The 16,082-nt window shown below is 35.1% G+C and overlaps 1 protein-coding gene across 2 annotated transcripts in view; it reads right to left on the reverse strand.

The window, feature by feature from the left end:
* Nucleotides 1-16,082, reverse strand: part of CCDC7 (coiled-coil domain containing 7) — a 324,264-nt gene that overhangs the window by 205,311 nt on the left and 102,871 nt on the right. For both annotated transcript variants that reach the window (XR_014242606.1, XM_082385250.1), the window contains exons 15-16: nucleotides 5,836-5,901; nucleotides 3,629-3,847 (exon numbers count right to left, since the gene is read on the reverse strand). Coding sequence is in view for 1 of the 2 variants with exons in the window: in XM_082385250.1 (XP_082241376.1) it covers nucleotides 3,629-3,847; nucleotides 5,836-5,901 (285 nt within the window). In the remaining variant the exon portion in view is untranslated. The remainder of the gene's footprint in view (nucleotides 1-3,628; nucleotides 3,848-5,835; nucleotides 5,902-16,082) is intronic.

Genomic DNA, 16,082 nt, shown 5'->3' on the forward strand with positions numbered 1-16,082 from the left:
TTTAACCTCACATTCAGTATGTTTATAAAGCTAATGATCATTTTCCCTGGAACCTATCAGATTTTCCAGTGTTTGTTCACAGTGATTTCTTCAAATCCAGATACTTTTACTGAAAGCAGAGAAACTGTCTACAGTAAAGATGCAGGAATAAAGATGCAGACATAGAGGATGGACTTGAGGACACAGGGAGGGGGAAAGGTAAGCTGAGACGAAGTGAGAGAGTGGCATGGACATATATACACTACCAAATGTAAAACAGATAGCTAGTGGGAAGCAGCCGCATAGCATAGGGAGATCAGCTCGGTTCTTTGTGTCCACCTAGAGGGGTGGGATAGGGAGGGTGGGAGGGAGACGCAAGAGGGAGGAGATATTGGGACATATGTACACATATATAGTTGATTCACTTTGTTATACAGCAGAAACTAACACACCAGTGTAAAGCATTATACTACAATAAAAATGTTTAAGAAAATAAATAAATAAATAAAACTCCTTACAAACAAAAGTCCAGGACCAGGACACTTCCCTGATGAATTCCATCAAATATCCACAGAACAATTAATACCAATCTTTCTCAAACTCGTCCAAACAATAGAAGAGGAGGGAATATTTCCAAACTCGTTTTACAAGACCAGCATTACTCTGATACCAAAACCAGACAAGGTCACCACAAGAGAAGAAAATTACAGACAAACATCCCTTAATAACATAGATGCAAAAATCCTCAACAAAATGTTAGCAAACTGATACAACAATCTATTAAAGGGATCATACATCACGAGCAAGAGGGATTTCTACCACGGCTGCAGAAATGGTTCAATATCTACAAATCAATCAATGTGATATACCACATTAACAAAATGAAGAATAAATGTTGTATGATCATCTCAATAGCTGTAAAAGAAAAAAACATTTCACAAAATTCAACATTTATTTATGACAAAAGCTCTCAACAAAGTGGGTATAGAGGAAACGTACTCAACAAAAAATAGGCCATGTATAACAAACCCACAGATAATGTAATACTCAAAGATGAAAAGCTGAAAGCAATTCCTCTAAAATCAGGAAGAAGAAAAGGATGCCCACTCCTGCCACTTTTATCAAACATATTATTGGAAGTCCTAGCCACAGCAATTTGGCAAAATAATAATAATAATAATAAAAGGCATCTACATTGGAAAGGAGAAAATAAATCTGTCACTATTTGCAGACGACATGATAGAGAAAACCCTAAAGACTACCAAAAAACTATTAGAACTATAAATAAAGTTGTAGGATGCAAAACTGATTAACAAAAATCTACTGCATTCCTATACAATAAAAATGAACTATCCAAAAGAGAACTTAAGAAAACAATGCCACTTACAATTGCATCAAAAAGAATAAAATAGCTATGAATAAATTTAACAAAGGAGGTGAAAGACCTGTACACTGAAAACTATATGTCCTTGATGGCACAAGACACAAATAAGTGGAAAGATATTCCATGCTCATGGATTGGAAGAATTAATATTGTTAAAATGTCCATAATACTGAAAACAATCATCAGGTTTGAGGCATTCCTTATCAAATTTCGAATGGCATATTCACAGAAATAGAACAAACGATCCTAAAATTTGTATGGAACCACAAAAGACCCTGAATAGTCAAAGCTATCTTGAGAAAGAAGAACAAAGCTGGAGGCATCATGTGCCCTGACTTCAAATGATATTACAAAGCTATGGAAATCAAAACAGTATGATATGGGGGGAAAAACAGACATCGATCAATGGAACAGAGTAGAGAGCCCAGAAATAAACTCATGCATATATGGTCAATCAATTTATGATGAAGGAGCCAAGAATATACAATGGAGAAAGGACAGTCTCTTTGATAAATGGTGTTGGGAAACTGGAAAACCACATGCAAAGAATGAAACTGGACCACTTTCTTACACCATACACAAAAATTAACTCCAAATGAATTAAAGACTTGAATGTAAGACATGAAACTATAGAACTTCTAAAAAGAAACATAGACAATAAGTTCCTTGACATAGGTCTTATTGAATTTGGGGGGTTTGACACCAAAAGCAAGGCATCAAAAGGAAAAATAAACAAGTGGAACTACATCAAACTAAAAAGCTTCTGCAGAACAAAGGAAACCATCAACATAATGAAATGGCAACCTATTAAATGGGAGAAAATATTTGAAAATCATATATCTAATAAAGGGTTAATATCCAAAATACATAAAGAACTCATAAAACTCAATTGCAAAAAAAAATAGTATCAATCTGAGTAAAAAATGAGCAGATGATCTGAATAGCCATTTTTCCAAAGAAGACATACATATGGCCAATAGGTACATGAAAAGATGCTCAAAATCACTAATCATCAGGGAAATGCAAATCCAAACCACAATGAGACATCACCTCACACCTGTCAGAATTGCTATTGGCATAAAGACAAGAAATAACAAAGTGTTGGTGAGAATAGGTAAAAGGAAACCCTTGTGCACTGTTGGTGGGAATGTAAATTGGTGCAGCCACTATGGAAAAGAGTATGGAGGTTCCTCAGAAAAACTAAAAATACAACTACCAGATGATCCAGGAAGTATTCACTTCTGGATATTTTTCCAAAGTAAATGACAACACTAACTGGAGAAGATATATGCAGTCCCATGTTTACTGCAGCATTATTTACATTAGCCAAGGTATGGGAACAGCCTATGTGTCCACTGTTGGGTGAACGGATAAAGAAAATATTATATATATATATATATATATACACACATACATAAGCGCGTGCACGCACGTGCACACACACACACACAGTAAAATATTATTCAGCCATGAAAAACAATGAAACCTTGCCATTTGTGACAACATGGATGGACCTTGAGAGGATTATGTTAAGTCAGTCAGACAGGGAAAGACAAATACAATATGATCTCACTTACATGTGGAATCTAACACAAAATAAAACAAAAACTAAGCACATAGATACAGAGAACAGATTGGTAGTTGCCAGAGGCAGGAACTGGGGGCGGGGGGGTGGGCAAAATGGATGAAGGGAGTCAAAAGGTACAAACTTCCACTTATAAAATAAACAAGTCTAGGGGATGTAATGTACAGCATAGTGATGACGGTTAATACTGCACTGCATATTTGAAAGTTGCTAACAGAGTAAATGTTAAAAGTTCTCATTACAAGAAAAAAAGTTCTGTAATTATGTATAGTGATAGATGTTACCTAGACTTGTGGTGATCCAGTTACAATATATATAAATACTGAATCATCATATTGTATACCTGAAAATAATATAATGTATGTCAATTATACCTCAATAAAAAATGTTTAAAGATAAAACATTGTTTTATATCTGACAAGTCTGTATTGGATCAACTGTCCTGAACAAAAAAGGAAATACCTGGATTACCAAAAACCCACAAAAATCAATACACAGTTAATTTATAGATTCAAATTCCAGATAATAATGAACTGACATAACCAAAAGGCAAAAGGCAAAATTCCAAGCAAAAGATAGTGCATAGAAAATTTTTTAAAATAATATACAAATGAAGTAAATAATAATATAAAAGGTTAAATTTCTTACAACACTTATTACTGTTTTGGTTATTTCCTTACCTGTGGATGTTTAATTTTATCATTTTTTTTTTGTCCACCTGAATCTGCCACTAGTGTTTTTCTTGTGTCTTTCTCCAATGGTATATATTTTGAATCTTCACCTTTAACTTCTATTTTATCAATACCCATTTCTGTTGTCTTGGTCTTTCCCTCACTTTTAAGTAACTCCATTTCTTGATTTTGGAAATAGCCAAGTTGCTCCTTAGCTCTTTCAGCTTCCTGTTTTTAAAAAAGTAACTTTGTCAAGCATTATTTCTATGACATTTTCCTGCCAACATGACAACTTTCAGGAATCTTCATATATTCATGCCTACACTGGTTCTTAATTTTATTTTTACAGAGTTAGAGGAAACTAAGTTAAACCACTGGTATAATCCATAGTTTAACAGATCCAAATTAAAATTAAAAACTATGAAGAAACCTCTTCTACTTAAAGGGCTATTTTTATACGCCAAGAGGTTCTACTGGCCACTGTTTTTTAAGGCTCTAATTATAATACAGGCACAATAAAAGTTAATAAAATGCATACATTATACATAGAATGTACCCAAGATAATTAAGATCTGTAATGTCAAATAATAAAAGAAAATGTGAAAAGTAATTTATTTCTTCTACAATAAATTTTTTAATGTCACTTGTAATATTAACAAAAGTTATTTGTGTGAAAGAAAGAAAAAAGTTCACAGTCTCACCACAAACAGAAAGCTCACTGTTAACATGTTGATATATACTCTTTTTAAGTATTTCTAATTATAGCTAGTGCATATGTGTATATGTATTTTTAAACTTTTATCTAGATTGGATCATACTATACATAGAGGCATAATATGCTCTTTTCATTAAATAATGTCATAAGGTATGTTTTCATGATGATAAATATACATCCAAATCAGAGTAGCTAACAGAAGTACATTTTAATAATATACCTTAATTAATTTAGCAAATTTCTTATCAATGGACATATTGGTAATTTAAAAAAATTTGCTATTAAAATTTTTCTATTCTACATACTTGTACAAAATATCTGTACATTTTTTTCTTTTTTACAATAAATTTTTAGAAGTGGAATGGTTCACTGTAAAGACTATGTCTTTCCAAGACTTTTGTGATGTATTTTCTTCCAGAAAAGTATCAATCCATACTGACAATAGAAGTATGTGAAAGACAGCTCATTACAGCACAAATCCACAAATATTGGATATTTCTGTTCCTTAAATTTTTAACAAAATGGTAGGTAAAAAATATGTATCCCTCCGCTATTTTAAAATGCATTTATTTGATAACTAGTAAGGATGAATATATTTGTATGCATTTATTGGCCATGTGTGTTTCTCAATTATGACTTGCCTATTTGTGTCCTCTGTCTATTTAGGAGGAAGAATATCCATATTTCCTGTATATTTGTAAAAGATCTTGATATGAAACATTTTATAAAGATTTTCCATTTATCTTTATATCTCATGAATTTTTTAACCATAAAAAGTTTTATTTTATATATAGCCAAATATATTAACATATTCCTTTATGGTATAATGCTTAGGAAGTCTTGTTCTAGCCAAGACATGTAATTGTTACTCAGTGTTTCTTCCAATATATTAATAGTTCAGTTAGCACTTTTGGATCTCAAACCAATCTGCAACTTATTTTAGTGTATTACATTAACTAGAAACCCAACAATGTTTTCACAGTAGTTTACTTTTGTGACTATTTTATCCTTCTATGAAAAAATTTTAATAACTAAAACTATAAACTATAAAATTACTACATTCATTTGAATCTGTTTCTGGACTTTTCATTCAGTACCAAATCCAGAACCACACTGCTTTAGTTATTGTGTTTTTATATTTTATATTGATTTTTGGATGAGCAAATCCTCCTTAATTGTTCCTCCGTGAAATCACCAGTTTCTTATTTCAATATATCCTATACTAATTATGCTAATTTCAAAAAAACCCATTTGTATCTAGAAATAAATTGCTTTAAGTTTGTATATCAATTTTCTTTCTAGCTTACTGTTTTGGAAAGAATACATACTAAATTTTATTAATATATTTCCATTGCATAAAATGAGAATACTTTAAACCCGGCAAAATAATACAATATATAGACCTATTAGTTTACAAAGTTAAAATTATTCATTTAAAAAGTTGTTTATAGATATTTTCTTCCCTTGTTAACAATTTCAAGGGAACATGATATCTTTTTACCTGTAAAGCTTGTTTCAGTTGTTCCCGAAGAACTCGGTTCTCAATTTTCAGAGCATGTGTTACTTTCTAGGATGTAATATGGGGGGAAAGTATTCATTTAGTATTTTTGTTTTTATTAATTTATTGTCATAATTATTACCTTTCTAAAGTGCATAGATAGCCAAGATGATGATTTGAGGATAAACATTTACTGCACACTTCTCAGGGAGAATGGTGGAACTTCTGTAGCTATAGCTTCCTATTGATTTTCCATAGGAAAAGTGACTTTGAATCTACGAAATTATAACTACAGTAAACATTTCATTACTCCTTTTCTCAAGGCCTAAAATATTTAAATACAAATATTTCAAATTTTAAGAAAAGAAGCAACTCTACTCTTAACACAAAAGAAATATAGTTCTGATTTTGTGAGAATGAGTAGATTCTACTGTGCGTGGAAAGTCTCAAGAATTCTCCATCAGATGGAAGACAGTTTGAGGAACCATATCTTTCTTTCCTTTTTTTTTTTTTTTTTTTTTTTTGATGATAGCCATTCGGACTGGTGTGAGATGATATCTCATTGTAGTTTTGATGCATTTCTCTAATAATTAGCGATGTTGAACATCTTTTCATGTGTCTCTTGGCCATCTGTATGTCTTCTTTGGAGAAATGTCTATTTAGGTTTTCTGTGCATTCTTTGATTGGGTTGTTTGTTTTGATGATATTAAGCCACATGAGCTGTTTGTAAATTATGGAGACTAATCACTTGTCACATCATTTGCAAAAAAAAAAAGTGATACAAATGAACTTATTTACAAAAAAGAAACAGGCTCACAGAGTTAGAGAACGAACTTATGGTTACTATGAGGGAAGGGTGGGTGGAAGGGATAGTTAGGAGTTTGGGATTGACATGTACACACTGCTATATTTAAAATGGATAACCAATAAGGAACTAGGACAGGGAACTCTGCTCAATATTCTGTAACAACCTAATTGGGAAAAGAATTTGAAGAATAGATACATGTATATGTAGCTGTAGCTGAATCACTTTGTTGTACACCTGAAACTAACACAACGTTGTTAATCAACTATACTCCAATATAAAATAAAAAGTCAAAAAAAAATAAAGTCCCCGGTTTTGATTCTGGTATAGCAGAGCAAGTTCCTACTGGACAAACCCTGCCACACATAACAACCACAAGCTCTAAACAAAATACAAATATCAACACTAGAGAGCAAACAAGAGTAGGTAGATTCTTGAGAGAAGCTGACACTTGGAAGAAGGGAAGAGTCCTACATAAGATCCTTGTTTCCTGGCTTCTAGTCTGAGGGCAAACCCTCTGAGCCAGGCAGAACCCTAATAGCTAATTCAAACAAACAAACAAACCTGAGTTTTTAGACCTTACAAACCAGGGTACAGAGTTCAGGGCAACCACAGCCACTGGAAAGGTTAGGGGAAATCACACAAAGAAGGGAGCCAGAGAGAGGGAGCCCCAAGCCATCTGTACAAACAACACAAATCTACCCCTGACCCCTTAAGCATATATGCATAAGGAAGATTCTAAACAGCCTAGCAAAAGCTATAAGAAATGAAATGTGATTTAAGCTGCTGCCTAAATACAGAATTTTCATTTTGCACCCAATCATGTTAATAATAAATTAAAGCAAAATAAATAAACAAAAATAGTACCAATCATAAGAAGAATATAGCAGAATCCAGAGCTTCAACAACATGACATTCACAATATCCAAGATAAAATTAAGAATTATTTGAATCTGAAGAAACAGGAAAATAAGACTTACTCTTAAAAGAAAAGAAAATTTACAGGGAAGGTGGTTAAAGATGGGGCACAGCAAGAGCCTGGACTTACCTCCTACCATGGAATCAGCAAATATATACCTACATACAGATCAGTTCCCTCTGAAAAGAACTTTAGAACTAGCCAAACAAGCGCTCCACAACAAAGAATAAAAAGGGACTATATCAAGACAGGTAGGAGAGGCAAAGAAACACTCTCACCAGAAACCCTACCCCCAGCATGATAGCACACTTTAGAGAGGGGTCTCACCAGACAGGCACTTTCCCCAGAGGAGCAAGGGATGCTTCCCATATCAAGCACCCTGGCTCCTGGGATCTACACCAGAGAGAGGAACCCCTGAAATGCCTTGCTTTGAAAACCAATGGGGCTGACATCCAACGGTCCCAAAGTGCTATAGAAAACTGAGAACCCCCTCCCCCCCAAAGGGCTGACATATGGTCTCACTCACCTGGAGACCCAGGGAAATAATAGCGGTCTGAAAAGTGCCATGATTATATGTGAAGAGGAGTCATTTGCAAATCTAAAAGCATCAGCTGGAGGGGTGGTGGACAGTAGAAACACTCCCCAGAAACAGAAGCACCGGCAGACACCATTACTGCACCCCCCACCTAACCTGCTAGCACAGGCTGTAGAGCTTGGATGCAGGGGTGAGCCAATCATGGCAATACCCCACTGCACTACTGAAGCCAGAGAGCTCCAGAGGCTGCAATGTTCCCCCACTCCCTGGCTAGGATGGACAGGAACAAATGGTCACAGCATTTTCCTGCAACCTAGCTAAAGTCTGCAAGTGCAGGCAACTACTATACTCCCCCTCCCTCTGGCTGGGGCTGGTGAGTGCAAGCAGTCATGGTATTACCCCTCTCCTAGCCTAAAGCTGACTCAATACTCCCCTGCCCCCTAAGCTGAGGGTGGCAAGACTGAGAAGTCAGGGTCTAAACCCAAAGCATGCACACAGACAAGGCACTCTCAATGCTGCATTGCTAAAGCCTGTGGGCATGCAGTCAGGTCATTTTCCCACGGCCTTCCTGAAGCAAGAGAGCAAGACCCGCCCCCTACACTCTCCAGCTACCCAGCTAAAGCCAGTGGGAGTACACAATCCACACAAGGGAAACCCTCTGATCACTTAGCCCCAGTGGCCCATGGGGCTGGTGTTCCTGAGTTCCATGGGATTGTAACATGGAGACAGTTATTGGCAGGCCACCACCCTCAGGAAAAATAGGCCTTTTTCACAGTTTTCCTGTGAAAAAGGCCTATTTACTTAGCCTGGAGCTTCACCCTGAGGGACAGGCTTCAGGTTTACCACACTTTTGGAGGCTAAGGACACACTCCCAGGAAATATAACTGGGGAGACATCATGCTTGTGTACCCCCTTGGCCTCACCACAGCTTGACAAGACTCCCGAGAAAGAAGCTTATATACTCATCAGGAGCTTTGCTTTTTGCAAATGTCGCCCAGGCGACACCTCCAGATCTCCTGGTCTGGAGACCAGCAGGGATTACAATTGTGGCTCCACAGCATAGTATATATCTGCACACTTTAAAAGCTACTACCTGAGGGCCTGGCATCCAATCAACCTGAAACTAGGTGTTAAATCAGATTCCTCCCCTTGGAACACTGACAGGGCATGGCACACCATCGATAACAGAAACACTTCAAGAATTAATCAAGCAGCACCCCCCACAAAACCAGGATGGGCAAATGTTCTGAGCCTTGCTCTGCCCATGCAGTAAACAGGCCACAACTTGGCCAGGCAAGGGCCCCAAGCCCCACCTAGCCCACACAGAGACCTAGCTACAACCAGGACAGGCAAGTGACTCAAACCTGTGCACCAGCCTTGGTTGCATCACAGCTGGTGGATGCAGCCCACCGTGAGGGATGCCCATGAAGTGCCTGACTCTTGTGGTCAGGGATGATTGTGCTTTTAGGCCACACAGAACAGCTCCTACACAAGACCACTCCTTCAAGACTGCAGGAGGTAGTCACTTCCCCTAATACCTATAGACAAACACAGAGAGACAGGCAAAATGAAGAGACAGAGGAATATATGTTCAACACCATAGACCAAGGCGAATCCCCAGAAAAAGACCTTAATAAAACAGAGATGACCAACCTAAAAGAGTTTCCACCTAAAAGATTTTAAAGTAATGATCATAAAAAAGCTCACCAATTTCAGGAAAGGAATGAATGAGCATAGTGAGACCTTCAACAAAGAGACAAAAAATACAAGAAAATACCAAACAGGAAGTTATAATGAACTGAAAAACAAACTAGATGGGTTCAACATCAGAATGGATGAAAAAGAAGCACAAATAAGCAAGTAGGAAGACAAAGCAATGGAAAACACCCAGAAAGAGCAGCAAAATGAAAAAAGAATTTTAAAAAGTGAGGATACCTTAAGGGACCTCTAGGACAACATTAAACAAAATAACATTTGCATTTATGGGGGTCCCCAAAGGAGAAAAGAGAGAGAAAAGGCCAGAAAAATTACTTGAAGAAATAATGGCTGAAAAATTCTCTAATCTGGGGATGAAAACATACATCCAGGTCCAGGAAACGAAGAGAATTCAAATAACATGAACCCAAAGAGAAACACACCGCTATACTTTGTAATTAAAATGGTACAAGTTAAAGATAAAGAGGGAATCTTAAAAGCAGCAAAAGAAAAGCAACTTATTAGGTACAAGGAAAACCCCATAAGGCTATGAAAAGATTTTTCAGCAGAAACTTTGTAGGCCAAAAGGGAGTGGAATGGGGGCTTCCCTGGTGGCTCAGTGGTTGAGAATCTGCCTGCCAACGCAGGGGACACGGGTTCGAGCCCTGGTCTGGGAAGATCCCACATGCTGTGGAGCAATTAGGCCCGTGAGCCACAATTACTGAGCCTGCACGTCTGGAGCCTGTGCTCTGCAACAAGAGAGGCCGCGACAGTGAGGCCCGCGCACCGCGACGAAGAGTGGCCCCCACTTGCTGCAACTAGAGAAAGCCCTCGCACAGAAACGAAGACCCAACACAGCCAAAAATAAATAAATAAATAAATAAATAAATAAAATTAAAAAAAAAAAGGGAGTGGAATGACATATTCAAAGTACTGAAAGAAAAAAAAAAAAACAACCAAGAATTCTCTACCTGGCTAGGTTATCATTAAGAAATGAAGGAGAGATTAAGAGTTTTACACACAATCAAAAGCTAAAGAAGTTTATCACCATTAAACCAGCCTTAGAAGAAATGTTAAAGGAACTTCTCTAAACTAAAAAGAAAAGGAACTAATTAATAGTAAGAAAAAATATGAAAGTAAAAATCTCACCAGAAAAGGTAAATAAATAATAAAGGTAGTGGATGGTTGGTTCACTTATAAAGCAAGTACAAAGTATAAAAGACAAAAGTAGTAAAAGTAATTAAAATACAATAATTAGTCAAGGGATACATAGAATTAAATTTGTAAAATGTGTCATCAAAAATATAAAAACCTTGGGGGGTAGTAAAAAATATAAAGCTTTGGAGTGTAACTCATAATTTACTATCCACTTACAAGAGACTGTTATATACATAGGATGTTATATGAAAACCTCACATTAACCTCAAAGAAAAAACTTATAGTGGATAAACAAAAGAAAATGAGAAAAGAATCTAAAAATAAAACTAAAGAAAACAATCATATCACATGAGAACAGAGAAAGAGAGGAAGAAAAGAACAGAGAACTACAAAAACAGCCAGAAAACAATTAACGAAATGGCAATAAGTACATACATACCAAATTTACTTTAAATGTGAAAGGACTAAACTCTCCATTCAAAAGATATAAGGTGGCTGAATGGATTAAAAAAAAATTATATATGTGTCTATAGGAGACTCACTCAAACCTACCAAATGGAAGTGAAAGAATGGAAAAAGATAAATGATGCAAATGGAAACAAAGAGACAGCTGGGTAGCAATACTTATATCAGACAAAGTAGACTTTTAGAAAGACTGTAACAAAAGAGATCAATCCAACAAGAGAATATAACACTTGTAAACTTTATGAATGCAACATAGGAGCACCTACATATATAAAGCAAATATTAACAGAAATAAAGAGAGATATAAACAGCAATACAATAATAGTAGGGGACTTTAATACCCCCACTTACATCAATGGATAGACAATTCAGACAAAAATCAATAAGGAAACACAGGCCTTAAATGACACATTCAATCAGATGAACTTACTAGATATATACAGAATATTCCATTCAAAAGAAACAATATACATTCTTTCCAAGTGCACATGGAACATTCTCCAGGATAGATCACATATTAGGCCATAAAACAAGTCTGGATAAAATTAAGCAGACTGAAAGCATACCAAGCATTTTTTCTGACCACAGTGGTAGGTAACCAGAAGTTAATTACAAGAAGAAAACTGGATAAAAACACAAACACATGGAGACTAAACAACATGCTACTTCAACAACCAATGCGCCAATGGAGAAATCAAAAAGGAAATCAGAAAAATGAAAAACAACTTTCCAAAATCTATGGAACACAGCAGAAGCAGTTCTAAAAGAGAAATTCACAGCAATACAGGCCTACTTTAAGAAACAAGAAAAATCACAAATAAACAATATAACTTTATATTTAAAGGAACTAGGAAAAGAACAAACAAAGCAAAAGTTAGTAGAAGGAAGAAAATAATAATTATCAGTGCAGAAATAAATGAAATAGAAGTTAAAAAAAAAATAAAAGACCAATGAAACTAAGAGGTGGTTCTTTGTAAAGAAAACAAAATAGACAAACCTTTTGTCAGAATCATCAAGAAAAAAAGACAGTGTGTGCAAATAAATAAAATCAGAAATTAAAGAGGAGAAATTATAATTGACACCACAGAAATACAAATAACAATAAGAGAACAGTACGAACAATTATATGCCAACAAATTAGACAACCTAGAAAAAATTTCTAGAAACATACAATCTTCCAAGACTGAATCAGAAAGAAATAGAAAATATGAATAAACCAATTTATAATAATGAAATTGAAATAAAAATTCTAAAACTCCCAACAAAATTCCAAACGTGATGGCTTCACAGGTGAATTCTACCAAATATTTTAAAAGAGTTAATACATATACTTCTCAAATTACTCCAACAAATTGAGAAGGAGGGAACACTTCCAAATGCACTTTACAAAGCCAGCATTACCCCAATACCAAAACCAGGCAAAAACATTCCAAAAAAGAAAATTATAGGTCAATATCACTGATGAACATAGATGCAAAATTCCTCTACAAAATACTAGCAAATGAAATTCAACAATACATTAAAAGGATCATACATCATGATTCAGTGGGATTCCAAACAGAGATGCTTGGATGGTGTAACATCCAGAAATCAATCAATGTAATATACCACATTAAAAAAAAAACAAAGAATAAATATTACATAATCATCTAAATAGATGCAGAAAAGCACTTGACAAAACTCAACATTTATTTTTGATAAAAACTCTTAACAAAGTGGGTATAGAGAGAATGTACCTCAATGTAATAAAGGCTATATATGACAAACATATAGATAACATCATACTCAATGGTGAAAAGCTGAAAGCCTTTCCTCTAAGATCAGGAACAAGACAAGGATGCCCATACTCACCACATTATCCAACATAGTGTTGTAAGTCCTAGCTAGAGCAATTATGCAAGAAAAATAAAGTAATCCAAAGTGTAAAGGAAGAAGTAAAATTGTCATTATTTGCAAATGATGTAATACTATTATAAAAACCCCCAAAGACTGCACCAAAAAAAACTATTAAAGTTGCAGGATACAAAATCAGTAAACAGAATAACAAGCTATCAGAAAGAGAACTTAAGAAAACAATGTTAATTATAATTGCTTCAAAAAGAATATAATACCTAGGAATAAATCTAACCAAAAATATAAAAGACTCATACTCTGAAATTTATAAGAATGATGAAAGAATTTCCACAAATGGAAAAATATTCTGTGTTCGTGGATTGGAAGAATTAATATTGTTAAAATGACCATACTACCCCAGGAATTCAATGGATTCAATGTCATCTCCATCAAAATATCAATGGCATTTTTCACAATAAGAACAAATAATTCTAAGATTTCTATGGTAACATAAAAGATCCTGAATAGCCAAAACAATCTTGAGAAAAGAAGAATAAGCTGGAGGTATCACATCCCCTGATTTCAAACTGTACTACAAAGCTATACTAATTAAAACAGGATGGTACTGGAGCAAAAACAGACACATAGATCAATGGAACCGAACAGAGAGCCCCAAACTAAACCCACACTTATATGGGCAATTAATCTATGACAAAGGAAGCAAGAATATACAGTGAGGAAAAGACTGCCTCTTCAATAACTGGTGTTTGGAATACTGGACAGCTGCATGGAATAGAGTCAAACTGGACTATTTTTCACATCATATACAAAAAAATCCACCTGAAATGGATTAAAGGCATAAATGTAAGACCTGAAACCATAAAACTTCTAGAAGAAAACACAGACAGTAACCTCTTTGAAACTGATCTTAGCCATATTTTTTGTATACGTCTCCTCAGGGAAGGGAAACAAAAGCAAAAATAAACGGAATTACATCAAACTAAAAAGCTTTTGCACAGTGAAGGTATCAACAAAACAATAAGGCTACCTACTGAATGGGAGAAGATATTTGCAAATGATATATCGGATAAGGGGTAAATATCCAAAATACACAAAGAACTCATACAAGTCAACATCAAAAAGACAAACCGATTAAAAAAATGGGCAGAGTACCTAAAAAGACATTCTTCCAAAGAAGACAGATAGCCAATCAGTTCACGAAAAGATGCTCAACATCACTAATCATCTGGAAAATACACACAAAACCACAGTGAGATACTCCCTTATACCTGTCAGAATAATGATCATCAAAAAGACAAGAAATAACAAGGGTTGGGGACATCCCTGGCAGTGCAGTGGTTAAGACTCCACACTTCCACTGCAAGGGGCACAGGTTCAATGCCTGGCTGGGGAACTAAGATCCCACATGCCGCACAGTGCAGCCAAAATAAATAAATAAATAAATAAATATATAACAAGGGTTGGCAAGGATGTGAAGAAAAGGGAACCCTAATACACTGCTGGTGGGAATGTAAATTGGTACAGCCACTGTGGAAAACAGTAGGGAGATTCCTCAAAAAAATTAAAAATAGAACTGCCATATGATCCAGTAATTTCACTTCTAGGTATTTACCCTGCCAAAAAAACCCACTAATTCAAATAATGTATGCACCCCTATGTTCATTATAGCATTATTTACAATAGCCAAGATATGGAAGCAAACTAAGTGTCCATCAACAAATGAATGGATAAAGAAAATGCGAGATGAACACACACACATATATACACATACACAATGGACTATTACTCAGCCATAAAAAACGGAATCTTGCCATTTGCAACAACATGGATGGACCTAGAGTGTATTATGCTAAGTGAAATAAGTCAGACAGAGAAAGACAAATACCATATGATCTCACTTATATTATAATCTAAAAAACAAAACAAACAGACAAAATGAAATGAAAACAGACTCGGATACAAAGAACAAACGGGTGATTACCAGGTTGGGGGGAGTGAAATAGGTGCAGGGTATCAAGAGATACAAAACTCCAGTTAGAAAATAAATTAGCCATGGGGAATGTTACATACACTGAAGGAATATGGTAAATAACATTGTAATAACTTTGTATGGGGACAGGTGGTTAATAGACTTATCATGGTGATCATTTCATAATGTATGTAAATGTGGAATCACCATGTAGCTCACCTGAAACTGTCATAATACTGTACATCAACTATAATTAAAAAAAAAAAAACCCACAAACACACATAAACAAATTGCTTCAGGAGAAATTAAAGGGAAAAAATAAAAGAACAGACCTAGGAATTATAATATTCAAATATCAGTTCCAGAGGGATAAAAAGAAGAAGAAAGATAAACAATAATAAAATAAATAGGTAAATAAAACTTCCTTGAGATAAATTTTAAAATTTAAGATGTAATAAAAATTTCTAGACTTCAATGAGAAATAAGAGCAAGAAGTAAAGAGACGGGGTCCCAGAAACATCAAACTATTATACCCACCTGAAACCACTTACTCAAACTTTCAATGAGAGGAAAATAATATTCTATCTTGTTTAAGCCATTGAATTATATGGGATCTCTTTATATAGCAGTCTAGCCTATTTTCTAACTAATAAAGGTACAGAGAATTAAAATAACCTAGATGTAATTGAATTTTGTAAAGAGAGAAAATAAAAGGAGGACAGAAAGAAAGGGAAAAAATATATACCCCACTGTGGCAGACTACAAATAGCCATAAATTCTCTGCAGTAGCTTCCAAAGGTGAAATCTATCTCTTCACCCCTTGAAAATAGGCTGGCCTGTTGACTTGCTT

Source organism: Balaenoptera borealis (genome assembly GCF_965194805.1).
Source record: "Balaenoptera borealis genome assembly, chromosome: 3".
Classification (NCBI taxonomy): Eukaryota; Metazoa; Chordata; class Mammalia; order Artiodactyla; family Balaenopteridae; genus Balaenoptera; species Balaenoptera borealis.